This window comes from Poecilia reticulata, chromosome 10 (assembly GCF_904066995.2).
Source record: "Poecilia reticulata chromosome 10, P_reticulata-male-v2, whole genome shotgun sequence".
Classification (NCBI taxonomy): domain Eukaryota; kingdom Metazoa; phylum Chordata; class Actinopteri; order Cyprinodontiformes; family Poeciliidae; genus Poecilia; species Poecilia reticulata.
Window position 1 is genome coordinate 8,346,637 of NC_088839.1, and position 20,101 is coordinate 8,366,737.

General features: G+C 43.5%; 2 protein-coding genes across 3 annotated transcripts; both read left to right on the forward strand.

The window, feature by feature from the left end:
- Positions 1-382: 382 nt before the first annotated feature.
- On the forward strand, positions 383-14,981 carry slc7a2 (solute carrier family 7 member 2). Of its 2 annotated transcripts, none has more exons than XM_008419686.3 (12): positions 383-665; positions 2,072-2,449; positions 2,565-2,720; positions 4,347-4,512; positions 4,649-4,785; positions 4,869-5,091; positions 5,846-5,985; positions 9,240-9,342; positions 11,292-11,497; positions 11,601-11,767; positions 11,876-11,984; positions 13,248-14,981. In XM_008419686.3, exons 2-12 carry the CDS (start codon positions 2,080-2,082, stop codon positions 13,436-13,438), a joined length of 1,968 nt encoding a protein of 655 aa, XP_008417908.1. In that variant the 5' UTR covers positions 383-665; positions 2,072-2,079; the 3' UTR covers positions 13,439-14,981. The 2 variants fall into 2 exon arrangements, with proteins under 2 accessions (XP_008417908.1, XP_081468179.1); XM_081612053.1 differs by lacking the exon at positions 5,846-5,985 and adding an exon at positions 6,259-6,395 and having other exon boundaries at positions 387-665.
- Positions 14,982-16,037: 1,056 nt separating this feature from the next.
- On the forward strand, positions 16,038-20,089 carry pdgfrl (platelet-derived growth factor receptor-like). Its single transcript, XM_008419685.3, has 6 exons — positions 16,038-16,261; positions 16,737-17,010; positions 17,098-17,249; positions 18,185-18,478; positions 18,842-18,978; positions 19,711-20,089. The coding sequence occupies exons 1-6, from the start codon at positions 16,207-16,209 to the stop codon at positions 19,897-19,899; spliced, it is 1,101 nt and encodes a 366-aa protein (XP_008417907.2). The 5' UTR covers positions 16,038-16,206; the 3' UTR covers positions 19,900-20,089.
- The last annotated feature ends 12 nt before the right edge of the window (positions 20,090-20,101 follow it).

Below are 20,101 nucleotides of genomic sequence, written 5' to 3' on the forward strand. Positions count from 1 at the left end.
CACACACACACCCGTCCAACATAGCACTCTCCACCCTTCATTGACCAATCAGCATCCAGGCTTTTAGCAGCGGTCCTGTGGGCAGCAGTGGGTAAACAGTGTCTGCCACGGTGTTTGTCAGTGAAAGTTACCCAATCATTTATCAGCAGTCGGTAAGCATCTAGACAGCTGGGATGTGTTTATGCCATTCTTTTTTTTTTTTCCAAAATAGGATCCCCGCCCCGCTCTTTCTTTCTGCCCTCATTCCTTTCTGTACATTTCCAGTATGGAGGAGCTTATGGTGCAAGGTTGTCCTCAATTGCCTTCAATCCAAGTGTAACAGAGGTAAAATACCCACCCCCACGTGTTCCCTCCTCCGCCCCCTACCCTCCCCTTCATTCAGTCCTGCCTCCCCTTCCAGCTGCTTTGTACTGTAAATTCATTTTAGGAGCAAGGCTGAGGGCAGTTCCTGTGATGAAGAAACTCTAAAGACAGGGAAGAGGAGGAAGAGGAGGAGGAGTGAAACAGACTTGCTCTGTACAGTTCATGTTCTCGCACAGTGTTGCCCAGCGGCTCGTCAGATCACAACGAGCCCTCTGACTTGTTTCTGTGTGCAGCTCATCTAACTTGGAGAAGGGTTTTTTTATTCCTGAACCTGTTGCTCTCAAGAGGTGTGCTACTCTAAGGTAGGTGAAATTTTCTTACATGTTTAGTATATACTCTACCAGTGCATATTTTTTTTCTTCTGGAAACTGAATAGATCTGCAGATGTGATAGTTTTGAAGATGAAACACCAGAATTAAGCTTTTATAATTTCAGTTCTTTTTTGCAAAGAACTGTAGTTATGAAGTACTCAGCTTTTACGTACCACAAATCTGTAACAAACCTCCAGAAAACTGTCATGTCATGGAAACACAGAGTTCCTTTAAATCAAGACTAAACATATGATGATGCATGTTGATGATTTCGACGATGGTACCGGACAAAATGTAATGTTTGTTACTGCTTTCTCGATTGGTGACTTTATGACGTTTTTGTGACTTTGAACTGCCTTGTTGCTGAAATGGGCCATTCAGATAAACTTGGCTGATTGATATTACTTTTGTGTTGTTATATTAATGAGCAGCCAGGACTCAAACTCCACGAAATACAGCATGTCAGGATGGCTTTTTGTTGTCAGGATGGTCAGTTCTGCAGGTTCAAAGAAGCAAAGCAAATGTCTTTACAGAAACATCCTCATTTAAAAACTTGTAACAATGCAAATTATCAAGGCTGCCTCTGCACAAATGGAAAGAGGCACAGTAATTTGCAGGAAAACTGCGTCGAAGGAGGAATTTGCAGTTTTTTGCCCTGTGTGTAATTGGAACAGCAAGCTGCTGGAATGCTCCACTCTCTCGTCGTTTCATGAAAGCAGCTCTTTGAGTACTTAGAGCTGCACTATGACCCCAAACAATAGTCGGACGGGACCCGTAGAGTACGAACTTTACCAGCTCTCCGGGACTTGGCAGCTCTCCTCCAGCGCGCGTCACAGTTTGTAGGGTTAACATCCCTCGGAGTTCACACGTTATGTAACTCGCCTTTCAATGAGTCTCAATAGAACGGGGCTGCAAAAACCTGAAAATGCAAAGCAGATGGAGCCAAACCCGAGCTGCTCCCCAACACCCGACCCTTCATGTTCGCAGGTCTGCTTCTCTTCTGCTGAGCGTTACAAGTATTGATTTGTTGATAGTTGTTATCTGCAAGCTTATTTTTTGATGTTCCGCACTGGCTTGCACTTTGATTTTAGGATATTGATCCACAGGGGTGTCAAACTCCTGTCCTCAAGGGCCACTGCCCTGCAACTTTTAGATGTGCCTCTGCTGCATCACACCGTTAGCAAGGCTCTGGAGAGCTGATCTTCATACCAGTGTTTTGAACCTGTGGCACATCTAAAAATTGCAGGACAGCGGTTCTTGAGGACTGGAGTTTGACAAATGTGATCTAGAATATATCGTGGGGCATTCAGGCAGACACCCTTCACCTAACCAATCAAAACACCCATAGGAACAGGTATTTTAAATCTGTTTTTTTTGTTTTGTTTGTCTGCCTACAGGTGAAAACATGCTGAAGCAAGTCGTTTCGTTCAGCCGCTCCTTGGTGCGCAGGAAGGTGGTGGACATGAACAGCTTGGAGGACTCCAAGCTGTGCCGCTGCCTGGGAACCGTAGACCTCATTGCCCTGGGGGTGGGCAGCACCCTGGGGGCTGGCGTCTACGTGTTGGCCGGAGAGGTGGCCAAGGGAGACTCGGGCCCCAGCATCGTCATCTCCTTCCTCATCGCCGCCCTGGCCTCCGTCATGGCCGGCCTGTGCTACGCTGAGTTTGGGGCCCGCGTCCCCAAGACCGGCTCCGCTTATCTCTACAGCTACGTGACGGTGGGGGAGATCTTTGCCTTCATTACTGGCTGGAACTTAATCCTCTCTTATGTCATTGGTGAGTTTCTTGGGGGGGGGGGGGGTGGGGGTGGGAGGGGAGATTGTGACAAATGTCTCCAGACTTTAAGAAGCTTGGGTATTCGTGGAGACTGACCTTTGATTTCTTTGATCAGGTACGTCCTCGGTTGCCAGAGCTTGGAGCGGCACGTTTGACGAGATGACTGGCGGACACATCGAGGTTTTCTGCAAAACCTACTTCAGCATGAACTCTCCTGGCTTGGCTCCGTATCCTGACTTCTTTGCCGTGTTCCTCATTCTGCTGCTCTCTGGTAAGCGCATCAGTGCTGGCCGCTCATCTCAAAATTTCCCCTGAATGCGCTCATACAGAGACTTCAGTGAAGGGGACGGAAACCGAAATCATTGCAGCTTAACTCATGATCCGAACCTGGCATAATTCAATAAGAAGCTGGCAGCACAGTGTGTGGCAACAAGCTAAACATGAGGCTTACACAGTGCCTAGTGCAGTTCATGCAGCGCCTTTTGAATGTTTACAACGCCCTTGAACTAAAATGTCTTGGTTTTCAGACGTTTTTTCAGACGATTCTGAGATCTCTTGGCACTGTTCTGCCCGTCATTCAAAAGAATATGACAGAACTACAAACCTACCAAAGTATGGCCGGCAACCTAAGCTGACAGGTCAAGTGAGGAGGACATTAATCAGAGAAGCTGATAGGGAGGCAGCTTGAGCTCTGGATGAGCTACAGAGACCCAGGGCTCAGGTGGGAGAATATATCAACAACTGTTAGTAGGAATGTCCCGAGGTCTGTTATTTAAACAGGCAGTGTTTTGTAAAATTAACTTTTTTGAGCTTTACATTGTGTTATAAGGTTATTACCTCATCAATAACATACCTGGAGTGCTGCCTCGATTCTTTCATGAATGATTGAGAAATATTTCAATCTCCCGTGGCAACAAACACTTGGGCGAATCAACGCGCAGTTCCTCCCCGGAGCTGCTGCTCCAAAGTCGAGCTTCTGCCTCACAAAGCAGCCCTACTCAGCTCCTTCAAACTAGCAGCAGCAGCAATTAGCAAACACCTGGTGGAGCTGTGCATCAACTGAGCTCAGCTGATGCACAGATAGAAGAGTATTGATGTGATGACTTCCTGAAGGCGGAGCTTCGGAAGGTGAAGAAGCTTCTTAAAGAGAAGGAGGCCCAATTTCAACATGTTAGGTCAAATTTTTGTAACAACTGAAGGTGTTTGCAAAATAAAGTTGAAGGCATATGAATGTCTTTGCAAATGTCTGCTGCATTAAATTAAGAGTAACTTGAGTCACTATTTGGTTTTTGGTTAAACTGACAAGAATAATCAAAGTTCATGGAAGACTCAAACCAGTCATGTTTTGATACATTCCTCTTGATTAAACAACATCCATCATGGGTTTTATGATTACATTAGGCCAGCAGGACTCAAAGACAATCCACCAGTGTCTGGTTGTTTTTATGTGGATCAAAAAAGCAGAACTTCTGCAACTCAAATTTAGTGAACACAATGTAAAAGTCTCAAAATCCCCCCTTTAAAAAAATATATGTTGCAGTGAATGGCCAAGTTTACAATTTTTTAAAATATGTTGGAACTTTTTACAAAAGCAAAATTATCTAGTGGAGCATTGAAAGTCGCTTGAATATTTGCAGCTTAATTTTGATAAGAGTCATTTATAAAAATGACTAAAAGAGGGAATCTTCATTTAAAAGCCTCAGCAATGACCTACTTATTCCATGTACAACTGAACCAAGAGCTGTTTGTTCAGGATGCTGGCCCTTGAAGACTGACTTTAAAGAGTCTGAACAGTTTGGACTTTTTTGGCTCTCAAATAGTTGAAAACTTCATTTCAGCTTAGCTCAAGCTTTCATCCTGTCCTGTTTGACAATCTGCCATGGTTGCTCTCGCCCAGGGCTCTTGTCTTTTGGAGTGAAGGAATCAGCCTGGGTCAACAAGGTCTTCACTGCAATCAACGTGCTCGTCCTCTTGTTTGTCATCATTTCTGGCTTCGTCAAAGGAGACGCATACAACTGGAAGATAACCGAAGAATCTCTCGTCAATGTCACGATAGTCACAAGGTAAAGGATTCGTTTGATACCAGTCGAGTACATTCTGTTACGATGATAACCCATATCGCTTTGTGCGTAGACTTGTCGAAATGTGCAGGTCAGCGCCGGTCTCAGTCATTATCAAATGACCGTATGCATGTTTTAGGAACTTGTCGGCAACAGCCAATGTGAGCAGTGATTATGGTGTTGGCGGCTTCATGCCCTACGGCTTCAGCGGGACGTTAGCCGGAGCCGCCACCTGCTTCTACGCTTTTGTCGGATTTGACTGCATCGCAACAACAGGTGATTCCTGGGTCCATCGGGTTGGATCCACTGTGGTTCTCATTGAGCCAGCACATCTGTGTTCACTTCTCTGTGTGCAACAGGAGAGGAGGTGAAAAACCCCCAGAGGGCCATTCCCATCGGCATCGTGGTGTCACTGACTGTATGCTTCCTGGCGTACTTCGGTGTCTCTGCTGCGCTCACCCTGATGATGCCCTATTACCTGCTGGACGAGAAGAGTCCCCTCCCCATGGCCTTTGAATATGTGGGCTGGGGCCCCGCCAAATATGTGGTTGCTGTGGGTTCACTATGTGCCCTGTCTACAAGGTAAAGCCTTGTTTTTCTTAGAAGCAGCAACAACCAAAATATACACATTGCTGGTGTTTAGGTGGGATGTAATTTAACTGTAAATTCTTGGTGATAATGGCAGATGAGATTCAGCCAATAGCTTTGACTGTCAATCTCTGTCTGTGTCTAGTAATTGGATTGATTCCTGTTGCTTAACGTTCTGTGGTGGGTGCATTGCTTAATTCTGTCTGTGTTTGAGGCCCCAGCATGTTTTTGTGCTGAAAGCTGCTGAGCAAGTCTCAGTCTGTCTCAGAAACATATCGTGTTGTCCCAACTCTGTCTTTCTATTCTGTCGGTGTCAGTATTAGCGGAGTCGGTCGATGTCATTCTTCCAGTCGAATCAAAAATTTTCATCAATTGGAATGTTCTCTGCAGGTTCTCGATTCAACTGAATCTTGTTCAAGTCTGCTCCTGCTAACGGACCTTATCTGTGTGGACTATGTGTCTTGTGAAACTGCTTTTAACGCATATTTTTCTTGCTTGAAGTGAATGTTTACACACTGGGTCTCATGATAGCGCGTGGAAATTCATTGGAGACGCATCCCTCAAAGATCCATATGCAGAGTTTCAATCTGAAGGACAGACTGCAAGAATGACGTTACAGGCAGGAAAGAAGGACATTGTTGGGACTTTCTTGACTCTCTGAAGCTTTTACGATGCTCCTGTCCTTTTGTCCGGGTTGAGGGCTCATGACTAACGTGTTGGTGTTGCATGTCTCTGCTGTCTCACGCAGTCTGCTGGGCTCCATTTTCCCCATGCCTCGTGTAATCTATGCTATGGCAGAGGATGGGGTGCTTTTCAAAGCCTTAGCCCGAATCAATCCTAAGACGAAGACCCCAGTTATTGCCACTATGAGCTCCGGTGTAGTTGCAGGTGAGAGCCGGGGATCATGCAAGTGAAACGAGTCAGCTAATGTGTCTCCACCAATCAATTGTGAAAGAAACAATAGAGTCAAAAGAGATGATTCAATCAGTCTTTTTTTTTTTAAATTGGAATTGGTTCAATTTCACTTGTTGACAAATCAATAAGACCTGCAAAACTTTCTGTATCTGTGCACAGGATGTTTTTCTTTCACAGTTGTGCAGGTGTCATGTTTTCTCTCTCCCAGAATGCTCTAGACTTAACCATGAACCCTCTTCTCCCTAGCCTGTTGGGCTCCATGTTCCCTCTTCCGCGCATTCTCTTTGCCATGGCGCGAGATGGCATTCTGTTCAAATTTATGTCCAAAGTGAGTAAGCGCCAGTCACCCGTGGCTGCCACCATGGCAGCGGGTACCACAGCGGGTAAGCTCCTGGACAAGGACTCGCCTGTCACTGGGTTGTATCATGGACTGTCTGGGTTTCTGTCTCTTTGTTGTTTTTTTTATGTGTGTGTGTTTTTCTTTGTGCTCACAATCAGCTGGTGGTGGTAACTGCATGAATTTGGTTGTGGTGTTTCCAAAGCATGTGAAGGAGCTGTTACACTCAGCAAGAGGAATGATCAGAGTTCCAACTATGTCAACCCCACATGTCTACAAGGCTTTTCATCCTGTATTGAAAGATAATGGCAGATAGTGGGGTGACGCCAAAGAAACACAGCAAAAATATCAAAGTTACTCAACTAATTTGATAATAAAATCCAACCTAGAACAGTCAGAAACAAGTTCTTTGTTGATTTGGCCACATCTTTTTGAGCATTACCCTTGCTGAGTGACTTGATGATGACAGGGTTTTTTTTGTTTGTTTCCTGGTATTTTCCAAAAGTTAATAATGCCACACACCCAAACAATACTCCTAGTTCTTTTGGAAATGAAACAGATACTAAATATTGAGAATTAGGTTCTCAACAATTGTCATGATGCACCTGTCCGCATTTGTAGCACTTGTTTTGCTGTTGCTAAGGTAGAGCCAGGTAATTTCAGACATGGAAGAAAACACTTTCACTTTGGTGCAGAGCATCTTACAGAGCATGCTTATTATCAGAAAAGTACAAATGGAATAGATTGCTTGTATGGCAGGTACATTGGTTGCTGATACAAGAAGAAAGTAAATGGCCTGTACACTACACTCAGTCATTCACCAATTTATTCACACAATGATGGTGGTAAGCTACCTTGTTACTCACGTTCTCTTGTTGAAAGCTAAATACTAGAAAGATTAATACTTATTCAGCAGTATGCTAGCACAGGGGGGTAGGTTTTTTTATGTTTTGTATTTGTATTGTAGATTTTTGATGTTTCTATTCCATTTTTTGCTTGACAAAAATTTGATAAAGTCACATGTTGCTTTCCCACAAACCAAGCTAAAGCTGATTTTGTAGAATACAAATTGACACAAGTACAAATAAACTGTCTAATCTTAAAGCTAACTCTATGTTTAATGCAAGTGGCAGCCATATTGACTTTTGAGAGCAAGGATTGTCAGAATCAAGTTCAAATCTGCATTCTGATTGGCTACTTTTGGCTTGGTTAGAACCGGTTTTGCTCCGGATTTTATTGGCTGGGTGAGTTTGTACCACTGTGCCGCAATTAAAGTTAATCAAAGTTTACTTTAAGTGTATAACATCAACAAAACTCACAAACGTGTTGTTTGGCTCAATGTAAAATGGTGGTTATGTGGCGCAGCAGTATAAAAAAGGTGTCACTTTTTCCACCTATGGCACTCTGTGGTCTGAAGCTCTCCATAAGTCATCAACATAGCAACCAGCGTTGCTAATAACGCACCACAGCGGTACTCACAGTGTCCCCTGTACACTGACAATGAGACTCAAACTCACATAGGTGTTTATGAACTTGTGCAACAACGTGCTAGAGCTCACTTTAACAGTTTGGTCTTTGTGGATTAATGCGGTGCTTATAACAAACATTTGTTTCTGCAGCCTTCCTGCTTAGTGGACTGCAGGTGTTCGGCACATAGTTGCACAACCTGCTCAGACATTAAAGCTGAGACTTAAGGGGTGAACGGCCTGATGAAGAGGCTGGCAGATGTGAAAACTGGAAGGACGGGAGAGGTTTGGGGGGGTGGCGGGGCGGCAGCCCATGCAATCAAAAGCCATATGTACCAAGCATCGGACAGCAAGATGCCGGACAGCTTCTTTGTTGTTGTTTTTTCCCCCTCCATTTTGTTTTAAGAAAATGTTGAAAGGGATGGCAGACATACTGCTGTCTGTTTGGAACTCTGCTGCTGAGATCTGCTCCATGCTGTTGAACTACAGCTGCGTTTCCATTGATCGCTTAATGCAGCTGCGGTAATTAAAAAAATAAAACACGATTTTTGACAAAGGTTATTTTTTTTGCTGTATCAAAATTAGGAAACACTTTTTTTCACATCACACGAGTCACGTGATCAACAACCGGATATCTCCACTAGCAGCAACCACGAAGAAGACGACGTCGGGAAGCAGTAACAGGATGACAGCGGCGCATGTTTTTTAATGACGACTCGAGTGAGCGCGTGTGGCTTTAATTTTTATTTATTAATTTTTATTTAATGGAAACGCAGTTGTGAAACTGTGCTTTTTCGACATTGATGGAATATCAACAAAGTTTTTCGCACATTTGTAATGGAAACGCAGCTTATGATGTTCTAGTAGAATTGAATGTGTTCATGTATTTGTTTATGCTTTATGCTATATCATCACATACTGAAGGTGCTCTGCCGTACGATTTTGGTACAAAAAAACGAAAGAAAACTGTTGAACACGTTAACGTGCGTAAACACGAGAAGTTTGCTGTAAACATTGAAAATAACTGTTATTTGATTTTTGGGATGTTTAGTCAGTGTGCCAGCAAAGAAATAGTACCAACAACCATTTTTCAGAGCTATTTGGTGCCTCCACAAAGGACCTTTTACATTTACACTTGTATCAATTGAAGCTCAGTATGGAAATGATCAAAGCTGTCAAAGTCACAAAGTTTTTTTCTGTTTGTTTTTATGAAACTTTGTTGCATGAAACTTAATTTGTATCTGTGGACTCCCATTTGTTTGTGCATCTGAAGAAAAAACTTTTCCACAACCCCTGCCCCCCCCCCCCCCAAAAAAAACCCCATAATGTATGTGTAATGACTGTAATTTGGTGCATGAATGTGTCCTGAAAAATGCAGCAGTTCTCCATGTTTCTTTATTTACGAAGTCTTCTGCTCTCCGCAGCCATCATGGCTTTCTTGTTCGACCTTAAGGCCCTGGTGGACATGATGTCTATTGGAACTCTGCTGGCCTACTCGCTGGTTGCCGTCTGCGTACTCGTTCTCAGGTGGGTGCGCACACAAATCTTTCCCAGAGCAACGCAGTGTAGAGGAATCCGATTTGCGCAACATTTGGGAAGCAGCCGCGTTAATAGGTTTTTCAAATGCCCAGAAGCCCGATTACCCTGTTTGTGATTGCGTCACCTCGGTGATGTAAGAGCTGTGAAAGCTCCCATTGTAGGATCATTAAGTTTCAGCAGGCGCGGGTTGTGTATTTAAGTTTCTTTACTTGCTAAACATAGGGCGTGCAACGCAGCAGCTCTTTTTCTGGCGCCCTTTCTGGTCTAAACTGGATACGGCCCTCACTTATTCTGTCAAGGCTAAAATCATGACAGCTATTTCTCAATCCGACTGCTGGAGGATATGCACATTTTTCATATGTGAGGCGCACATCTAATGGGCCCGTGGCTTTAAATCCTTAAAGGGGTAGTGCAAGTTCTTCAAGCGATGTTCAAAAAGGTTATCAGGACGAGTTTCCTTACCTGAACTAGACAGCTGTCATTTCAGTGAGTATGTCAAACTGAAATTGGTAAATTATAGACTTTGCCACAAAACACTTGTCATTTTGGCGCCGTTTGGCCACTTAATGGTGAGTTTTGACAAATAATTAATGATTAAACAAATGGAGGAACAAATACCAACCAAGGTAATCACCAAGATGAGAAACAGGTGAGACAACTGAGGGAAGCTAAAGAGAGTGAATGGCTGAACAATTACGAACACAAAGAAAACAGAAAATTGTACAAACTGAGCAAAACATAACACAAACTCAAAATCCACTCAAGAAAATCCATGGACTCTTGTACAGAAACTCAGACATTATTTAATTGAGAAAAAGGAGGCAAACTTTACAGAAGTTTGATAAGGAAATATAAATGACTAATATCTAATAATTTAGCAGAATAGTACTCATAAAGGCTTTCAGTTTGAGTCATTTTTAACAATCTGTGAATTAGATATTGACGGCTGTCATTTAAGAACAGGGACATGTTGATGAAGTTTGTGCTTTTTTTTTTTTTAGGTGAACCATAATGTACTAACTAAAAAGCTAGTTAGTACTTTTTAGTACTATTGACTTCAAGTGATGTGAAGTTCACCTTCACATGACTTGTGAAGGTGAACTTCACATAACTTGTGTAGCTTTATCATTTTTTCGTAAGACACAAATATCTACCGTTTCAGTAAACACGTCTTGCTCTTCATGTTTTCATAGAGTGCTGTTTGGTTTAGCGCTAGGCTAACGCTTGTATTTTAAAAAAAATACGTTTTGATAATTTGTCAAATATTTCAGTCCTGCTAATTGTGTTAAAGAAATAGTTTTTCTGCTTTATAAAATTGGTTATGAATGTTTTGATTTAAATGCCGCGAAGCTAAAGGAGGCATGGATCTGCTCTCTTTGTCACCATGGAGACACAGAAGGTCACATGACACAGGCCAGGAAGGGAGCCGCGGCACCAAAACACAATAAACTGAAAAGCAAGGCTCCTTCCGTTTTATTTTATGTGTTTTTATATTTTGTAGAGCACTTTGTGGTTTCTGACCTGTAAAAAGTACTACATAGATACATTTTGCTTACTTAACTTACAAACTGGATCGATAAATGACATCTAAGGACTGTAATAAAGTTTCGCTAGCTTTGTACAGAAACCTGACTGTTCAAAACATTGCTGCGGGACTCAGGGAGTCTGACTCACATTATCTCAGAGAGCAGACCGACAACAGTTGCAGGGAGGTAAATTTTGTCATTGGCTGCGACATCCCCCCAGCTGTGCTAAATTGCTAAAATAAGCTAAATCAGAGGCAGCTAGCTGCTTTCTACCAGCTAGCTATTAGCTTTCCATGGCGTTGAAAATTCCTTCACTTTTCTACAAACTCAGTGCTATATAACGTGTCTATCAAATTCAAGAGAGTCATTACTAGTAATAACTTCACAGAATTGAATATATTTGTCCTCCAGGTACCAGCCAGACGGAGCTCTGGAGAGGCAGCCAGGAAAAGGTGAGAAGAACTGCTTAGCATCCGAAGAGTCCGAACTGACAGAGTCAGAGTCCCACCTGAACATGCTGAACGGTGGAAACTCCATCCTTCAGACTGTCCTCCACCCTCCCCTCTTACCGTCCGAGAAGTCGTCTTCTGTGGTCAACATGTCCATCGGTGTCCTGGGTACGCAACCTGTTGTGTCCAACGCTTTTTCCTTTCCATTTGCGGTTGACTCTAATCCCTGTTTACGTTGGAATAATCTCTTGTGCGTTTCCTCCACCTGCAGTGATCGTAGTGTGTGTCATCAGCTATCTCACCACCTACCACTTTAACTCAATGGTTGGTTTGGAAGTGTGGATTTTGGCATTGCTGTCCGTGTGCCTCCTTATCTTCAGCTTCTGCGTGTTCATGATCTGCAGGCAGCCGCAGACCACCAAGAAGGTCTCCTTCATGGTACGTAGCAGCTTGGCTGTGGCTAGTTTATCTCAACTCAAAGTCCTTCTTTATGGGGTCATGTGTCCATCAACATAATGAAGCCTAACAGCTCCTTCGTCGTCACAGGTGCCCTTCCTGCCTTTCCTGCCTATTCTGAGTATATTTGTTAATATTTACCTCATGGTCCAGCTGAGTGGAGACACCTGGATACGTTTCTCTGTCTGGATGGCTGCAGGTAAGTTGAACTATGTTGTATCTGTAAAAGCCGATGAATTTGATAGACACGTTATATAGCAGTGAGTTTGTAGAAAAGTGAAGGAATTTTCAACGCCATGGAAAGCTAATAGCTAGCTGGTAGAAAGCAGCTAGCTGCCTCTGATTTAGCTCATTTTAGCAATTTAGCACAGCTGGGGGGATGTCGCAGCCAATGACAAAATTTACCTCCCTGCAACTGTTGTCGGTCTGCTCTCTGAGATAATGTGAGTCAGACTCCCTGAGTCATGTGTGGCTTTGACCCGTTCTAGCATACAAACTATCTTTAAAGTATCATGCGTTTTCCAGCTACATTTTACAGCACAATCAAATATTAATGTTACCTTCAGTTGTTACAAAAATACTGCATGTATCAAATATGACAAAAGAAATTTGACTTCGTAATTTAACACCTTGAAATTGGGCTTTTGTCGCATTAAAAACTCCTGCTCTTTCTGAACTCCGCCTCCAGGAAGTCATCACAACATTGCTTCCTTATTAAGCCTTACCAACGTTTTTACTTCTGAGAAGTAGCTTGTTTAAAAAGCTCACCTGATGCTCAGTTCCACCAGGTGTTTGCTAATTTCTGCTGGCTAGACTGAAGGAGCTGGCTGGTGGCGTTGTGGGGGGGGGCTGGCCTGTAACGTGGAAGCTGGGAAACTGCAGCTCTGAGGCGGAGCTACGTCCTTGAAGGCGGGGCTATGTCCACCCAGGCGTTATACGTAGCTGAATGGTTGCCATGGAGATTGAAAGATTCCTCAGACATGCGTGAAAGAATCAAGGCAACAGTCCAGGAATTTCTGATGAGGGAGGGAATAACATTATAACATGATGTAAAGCTCAAAAAACCCAATTTTAAAACAAACTGCCCCTTTACATCACAATGGTTCTGGATTCAGAACCACTGAATCCAGAACCATTGGATTCAATAGTTCTGAAATGAATCCAGAATCAATGGATTGAATCGTCAATTAATTAACCCTTAAGGGTTAATCAGTTATTAGCCCTTAATTAAGAGTTAATTAACCCTTAATTGACTCTTAATTAAGGGTTAATATTTGATTAACCCTTAATTCTTGCCCTTAATTTAGGGTTAATTAAGGGTCTTGCTTAAATATGTCTAACAAATAACTTTTGAATTATGTTGAATATAAAATTTTGAATTATTAACTTTTTTTGGAGCTATTGCTGCATTTCTGTTAAAGACTTGCACTCCTCTCATACCTCCTTCTTTTAAACTTCACAGGCTTCTTGATCTACTTCGGCTATGGCATTTGGCACAGTGCCGAGCGGCAGCGCCACCGTCAGGACGCGCACGGCAACGGCGACGCAAACCAGCTGAACATGAAAGCCATCCAGGACAAGCAGGCCGAGACGAACGAGGCGGGAAAGGAGCAGGAGCGCTTCATCAGCCCGGACAAAACCAGCCAGTGTTAAAGCTTACGGACTGTTCCACAGACTCCGAGAGGCAGCAGATGCAAAACGAAACAAAAACAAAACAAAGAAACAAAAAAGCGACTCAAGCCTCGACGCACCTGTACATTACGGCTCCTTCGTGTGTACGAATCTCACTATAGCACCTTCGGTCTGCTAACGCAGTGTCAGTATTCTGGTGAGGAGTTGCTCCGTCTCTGCGACCACAAAGACGTAGATCCCAGAGCGCTCTCTGGACGCCATGGAGGGAAAAAAACCCCCCCAAAAATAAAAACAGGACAGGTAACACACTGGAGAGTGAATTCAGATGAGGAAGCAGTCATCGTAGGGCTGCAGCAAACACACACGGCTTCCTGAGGGACTGGACATCACGGTGTATAAAGCACATTTTTTCCCCTTCTTTTCTCCTGTGATATACAAACACTTGTAAGAAACTCTTTTCAGTTTTTCTTTTCTGACTACGTGTTCCATGTCGTCGACAATTTGTGTTTGTAATTATGAAAATGTCAGTAGAAAATCCTCGACACGCGTTGACCTTCAGTGGATCCCATGGTTGTTCAAACGACTGAAAGGTTGGGTGTTTGTAATGGCAACGTGACAAATCATTTCCAGACTTTTTAACCAACGTTACGGTGATATTTCCTGCATAATTCAAGCAAAAGACAAATCTGTCAGGAAGGAAGATAACTGTGTGCGCAGCCGGAGTGAAGCTGGCTGCAAGTTTTGTTTGAAAGACACCAAAATTAGGCACTGCGTCTATGTAAACATGATCACAAAGAGAGGATACAGTCTGACCTCTTTGGTCGAAGGTCAGACCAAAGAGACAGAAAACCACAGAGGAAGAAGAGGATGGTCTGATCATAAAATCTCAAAATATACAGTTACATTAAAGGGTGAGAAAAGTTTTGAAATTATTGATCTGCATCTGATTTTTTTTTTTTGGATCACTGCTGGAAAGCCACTGTATGTGCAAAGTGTCAGTTAGCTCAGTCATGATTGACCGTAGCTGAAGTAGTGCGGGATAATCCTTGAGATTATTCAGTTTAAATCTTCCCTGTAGTAACTAAAGCCTCTGTAGCTGTGGTTGTAGTAAGCACAGGTCGGCTAGGTTTTCATTATTATTATTATTATTATTGCTTCAGTTTGTGTCGACTATGAACTGCTATGATTAGAAACGGAGTGTGGCGTGAAGGTTTTATGAAAATATATGGTTTTGTTTCATACTATCCCACTTATGACTTGCTGTATTCTTCTTCCAGGCTGATATGTTGTGCTATTTTGATACAGTAGTAGGTGAATGAAAATATTATCTTCATTTTCAGTCTTTTATTACAACCAAACTCTTGTCATAGCAACTTTAAAGAGTTTCTCTGGGATGAAGGGGAAGGTTTATTAGATTTATTGTTTTTTTCTGGTCTTTTTAACGCCTTCTGTCGTGGTGAGGGAGGTTTAGCTGATAATAATGTGCAACAGCTTACCTGCACTGCCAGTATTTTTCTTTTTTTTATGCTGACGAAATACAAAATTAAAGAAGAGGTGAAACACACTGAAGCTGTATGATGTTGGTTATTGATCAGGTTTAGCAGTTTAAGTGAATAAGTGTGGAACAACCTGAGATTACAGCAGAGTTCACACTGTGGAAATGGTCACATTGTTCTTACGGTACAGATCTGCTGCCACCTGAGCAAAGGCAATAAAAGACTATTTTGGTTTAGAAAGAGACCCAAAGTTGCAAATATTCACAAAAATTTCGCTGAAATGTTTTAGTGCACTACAAGTATCTTTCAGAAATAAAAATCGCCGCAACACCAAATTCTGTGACCACCGCAGGTTGTCACCGTAGGGGGCGCTGTTGCATTTCAATACGCCAAAAACGTAAGCTTTCAAGAGGGCGAGAGAACCGACGCAAACAGAAAAATAAAGAAAATGCCGAACAAAGAATATAAAGTAACATCTGACCTGTAATATTATGACTATTACGGAAATATATACGGTCGCAGAATATGATGGCGCTTATATATACTCCAACTCGCAGTAAAGTATTAAATACTTAAACTGTTTCTGCTAACTCTCAGATACTTTTCATTGTTTGGCGGACGGAGAGAGTTAGCAGAAACTGGTTTAAATATTTAGCACTAAATTACAGCGTGGTCACAATAAATGTCACATTGTGCGACCACAGTTGTGGCAAAGCGTGGTGTAAAACTACAACAGCGCCTCTTGCGGTCACAATACACAATGGAAACGGAATGTGGTGTAACATCTGTACAAATGTGCGCAAAACTTTCAAGTTACATGATTATAACGTGACAAATTGTGAACAAGTTGAAAAGGTATATAAACACTTCTCAATCTTACAAATAAAAATTAAAACTACCTTAGGATCAAATCTGGATGGGAATGCCAGAAGCTTCCAAACTGTCGCCCACATCGCACCTCGGTCTTTCATTTCCATGAATTTGTTTTATTTTGTTGGTTGGGGGCGAAAAATAATGTGAAGCAGGCGGCTAATTCCCCCGGCGGTCCAGCAGAGGACGTCAGACTACACATTACTGCTCCTCGGGCCTGAGAGGAGGGAGGAGGGCAAACCAAGTTATTTCCCCTCACAGTTCCAGCCTGTGAGGATGGAGCTGGGATTGTAAACAGAGCAGCTGGGGCCGGTGCTGGTCCAGCGAAAGTCAGAGGTTTTTTTTTTTCCTCCTTCTTCTTTCTTTTCCCTTCTCTTCGCTAAACCTCCTCTGTTCGCCTGGCCCCAGCAGGGCTCTCGGAACATGAAGCTCTGGGCTGTATTTTGTCTGGCACTGCTCTGTCTGGAGCTCCAAAATGGTGAGTGAAGTTCACGTTTTCACATCTGTTGATGAGCCGCGTTGACGGACCGGGTGACAGCCGCAGGTCGCAGGTCGAAAATGCGAAACCGCTTCAAACACACACATTTGGTGTGTGTGAAGGGAAGCTATTTTTCTACATAAATGAGTATATTAATGCAAAAACAATTTCATGTCCTCTCTAAATGCATTTTTTCAGTGATATATATGAAAAGTGTTCAGTGGGAAGAATGTTTTTCCAAAGTGATTCTGCAGACCTGCTTACTGGATGTGAAGGAATGCAACAGATGTTTCTGATTATCGATGAATAGCCAACCGAAAGGAGGGACGGAACATTTTACATTTTGTTCCTGCTGAGATAAAAGTAGAAGAAGAAAAGAAGACGAGACTGAACTGTGCGCATTTGGAGGAGGTGGGAAGGATTTTTTTTTTTTCGGCCTTCCTGTTGCCTCAGCTGCCTCCTTCTGTGTCTCCAGGATCCTGTCAGGCGACCAAGAGAAAGAAAGACGCGGCGGAAAGCAGCGCCCATCCAGGTGGGAAGCGGGCGAGGGCCCGTCAGCCGGCCCTGACCAGCAGGAAGGGGAAGAGCCAGTCCCTGCTGACCCAGGTGTTGGACAAGGGCCGCTTCCTGCGCCTGGGCCCCAGCACCACCCTGACTCCCGGGAAGAGCGTGGAGCTGCGCTGCAAAGGGACCAACATCGGATGGTCCTACCCGACCTACCTGGACACCTTCAACGACTCGCGCCTCAGGTGCCGCAGGGAAACGCCCTCCTCCGCTGCCGTTTCCCGGTTGCTGGGTTGGTTGGCTCGGCTTATCGCTTGTCTTCTTGTCTGCAGCATCAAGCACAGCGACAAGTACAGCCAGCTGGTCCTGACCTCGCCCTCTGCTGCAGACACGGGCTCCTACAGCTGCTGGGTCATAGTGTGCGACGGGACGGAGTGCCAGAGGGACCAAGACCGCACGTACGCCTCCTACGTCTACTTCACAGGTAGGCGTTAGGGTACGTTTGATTTAACTAGCAAGTAAAACAAACAAACAAAAAAACAATCTTGAGTTTCGCCCAAGTGCTTAAAAAAATAAACCAGTTCCACCATCCAGCCGTTTTTTGTTGTTGTTTATTTGGCAATAAGTTGGGAAAATGAATTTCAAAAACCTCCCGATTGTTCAGTCAAGTCAATCAAGTTTATTTGCGTGGCACATTTCAGCAACAAGGCGGTTCAAAGTGCTTTACACCATAAAAACACATAAAACCATTTTACAATCGCCATCATCAAAATGATCAATAAACATCTAATATGTTGGTCGATGTTCCAGTGATTAGCAAACCAGCATTTCGCCTCGATTTAAAGGAACTTAGTGTTTCTGGAAGTTTGTTCAACATTTTTGGTGCATAGAAGCTGAATGCTGCTTGTCCATACTGACACTAGCAACCTCAGCTGAGCTCCAGCATGTTTGGTCAGCTGTTTTTACTGCTGTATTGACCGTACAATGGCGGTCAATACTGCCATTGTACGAAAAGACGAGTGTTTTGTTGTCGACTTACCATTTAGAAACCACTTGCTACATTGTTGTTAGTTGTGCAGGAGGCTCCACTTCTGCTTTTCAAGGACATACGGTTGTACAATTGCGTGTCTGTTTTGCAGCCATTTTCATGTGCGAGTGTAAATGCCGAGGTAGGGGATGTGACTGGCAGCAGGTCACGACTTTCTGGTGTAATATTTTTTCCCCTCCAAGACTTATTGACTTGCCATATTAGTGAAGAAAGGGGAAACAACTGCTGTACTGTCATTGCCCAGATATCATGTGTGCTGAGATAAAGTCATTGACTTAAGATGGTAAAGTGGTTTCCAGTGAGCGCTGAACTGTAATCAAAGCAGAAAGTCCAAGATCTAAAATACATTTCACACCTCAACTTCATTCCAGACAAAGAGAACCTCTTCGTCCCGTCTGCAATCCACTTCGAGATCGTGTACCTGCGCCCCGACAAGCCCGCGGTCGTGCCCTGTCGTGTGACCGACCCCCAAGTTGAGGCGTCGCTCCACCGAGAGGTCCCTCCCGAGGAAATCACAGCAAACCAGACTCTTTTGACCTTTGACCCCACCAAGGGTTTCATCCTACGGAACCCCAGTGCGGATCTTCAGGGGGTTTTCTACTGCAAGGCTGCCTCCAAGGGGACCCCTCAAATCTCCACCAAATACCAGCTGCTGTATGTGGAAGGTGAGGGAGGCCAAAGGTATTCATACCCTCCCATCTTTCCCCCCCCCCCACACACATTTTGTTGCCATGGAACCAGAAACTTTCAACCAAGTGTTAGATTAGAGTGGCACTTCTGCAGAAATTGTGTCTCTTAAGCTAAAGTCAGCTTTCCGATTCAGAATAGACCTTTCCAGACTGGAAGATGGAAGTTTACGTAATAAATCAAGCTAATTTAGGTAAAGTTAAGCAAGTTTTGTATGTCTAAGTGGCAGCTGAAGACTGATTTGTGCTTGTTTGAAGTCCACATACTTTCACTGCTACTTGACTGAATGGATCAAATTAGAGGTTTAGGACTTTTCCATCATGTCCGTCTCTCGTGAACAGTTCCCAGTGGGGCCCCGTTCGTGAGCCTGGGAGCCTCTCCAGAGATGGTGAGAGGAGGCGACAATGTTAACGTGACCTGCACTGTGCTGGGAGAACCAGAGGAGGACGTGAGCTTCAGCTGGTCCTATCCTGGACAGGTAAGAGACACGCAGGAGATGTAGAAGGAGAACTGAGGAGGAGTAGGGAAAATGTGAATAAAAACAGAGGGATATTTCTAGTTTAAAAATGGGTTTTTTGTACATTCGTCAGTAAAGACAAATCCTGTTGATTACGATTGATTTGGGTATAAACATCCGTGGGGGTAGATTCTCACTCATCAAGGACATGACAATCCTAAAAGCTGAAGAAGACAACTTCACTGCTTGTGTTTGGTTCAGTTCTCTTCTACTTCAGCTCTTCCGGATCTCCTAAACACGTCAAGCAACAACAGGATTTCTGCTGGTTTCACCAACTCAAATGTCAGACTTTAAGACGTTTTAAGACAATTATGAATGAAATTTAAGACCTATTTCTCAACAATGTACGAACGTCGTCCAGCCAACCGGACTGATCATTTGTATTTACACATGATCGACGCAAAAAAATGGTAGCTAGTCAGGGTATATTAGCAGCTTTTTAGCGGTAGCCTCAACTGCCTTGAGTTGCAGAACACAATGAAGTCGTCTGTGAGTAACGTATTTAAGGGCATTTTACCATTTTCACTGGATTCGAGATATTTGAGGTCTTAATTCTAGATGCATAGATTTAAGGCTTTTTAAGGATGTACGGACAGTCCCACTAATGGCTGATTTATCTGATTCTGGTGTGTAGCTCTAAAAGCATCTAACTCCTTTGCAGCCAACAAACAGGTTGTTTTTGTGTCGCTGCAGGACAAGCGTCCGGTTCACATCCAGACGCTGGGGAGGCTGGTGAACAGAGGCATGGGCCACACCACAAGGGTCTCCCAGAGCATCTTGTCTGTGGAGAACATGCAAACTATCGACTTCGGTAACTACATCTGTAAAGCCAAGAACCTAAACGGCGAGACAATAGTGATGACCAAAATCGCCTCTTCATAATCGCCACCAAGGAGCGCGTGATACAGGTTTCCTCTTTTTTCTGTGATGGACATATTCCACATGTAAAGCTTTAACGCTGAGTCAGCCATCTGCAGGACCAGATAACATCCATGTTTGTTCAACAAAATGGCGTGCATTATTGTAATATTTTTGAAAAACCCAATAAAGATTCTTTAATTGCTTTCATTCATTTACATGAAAA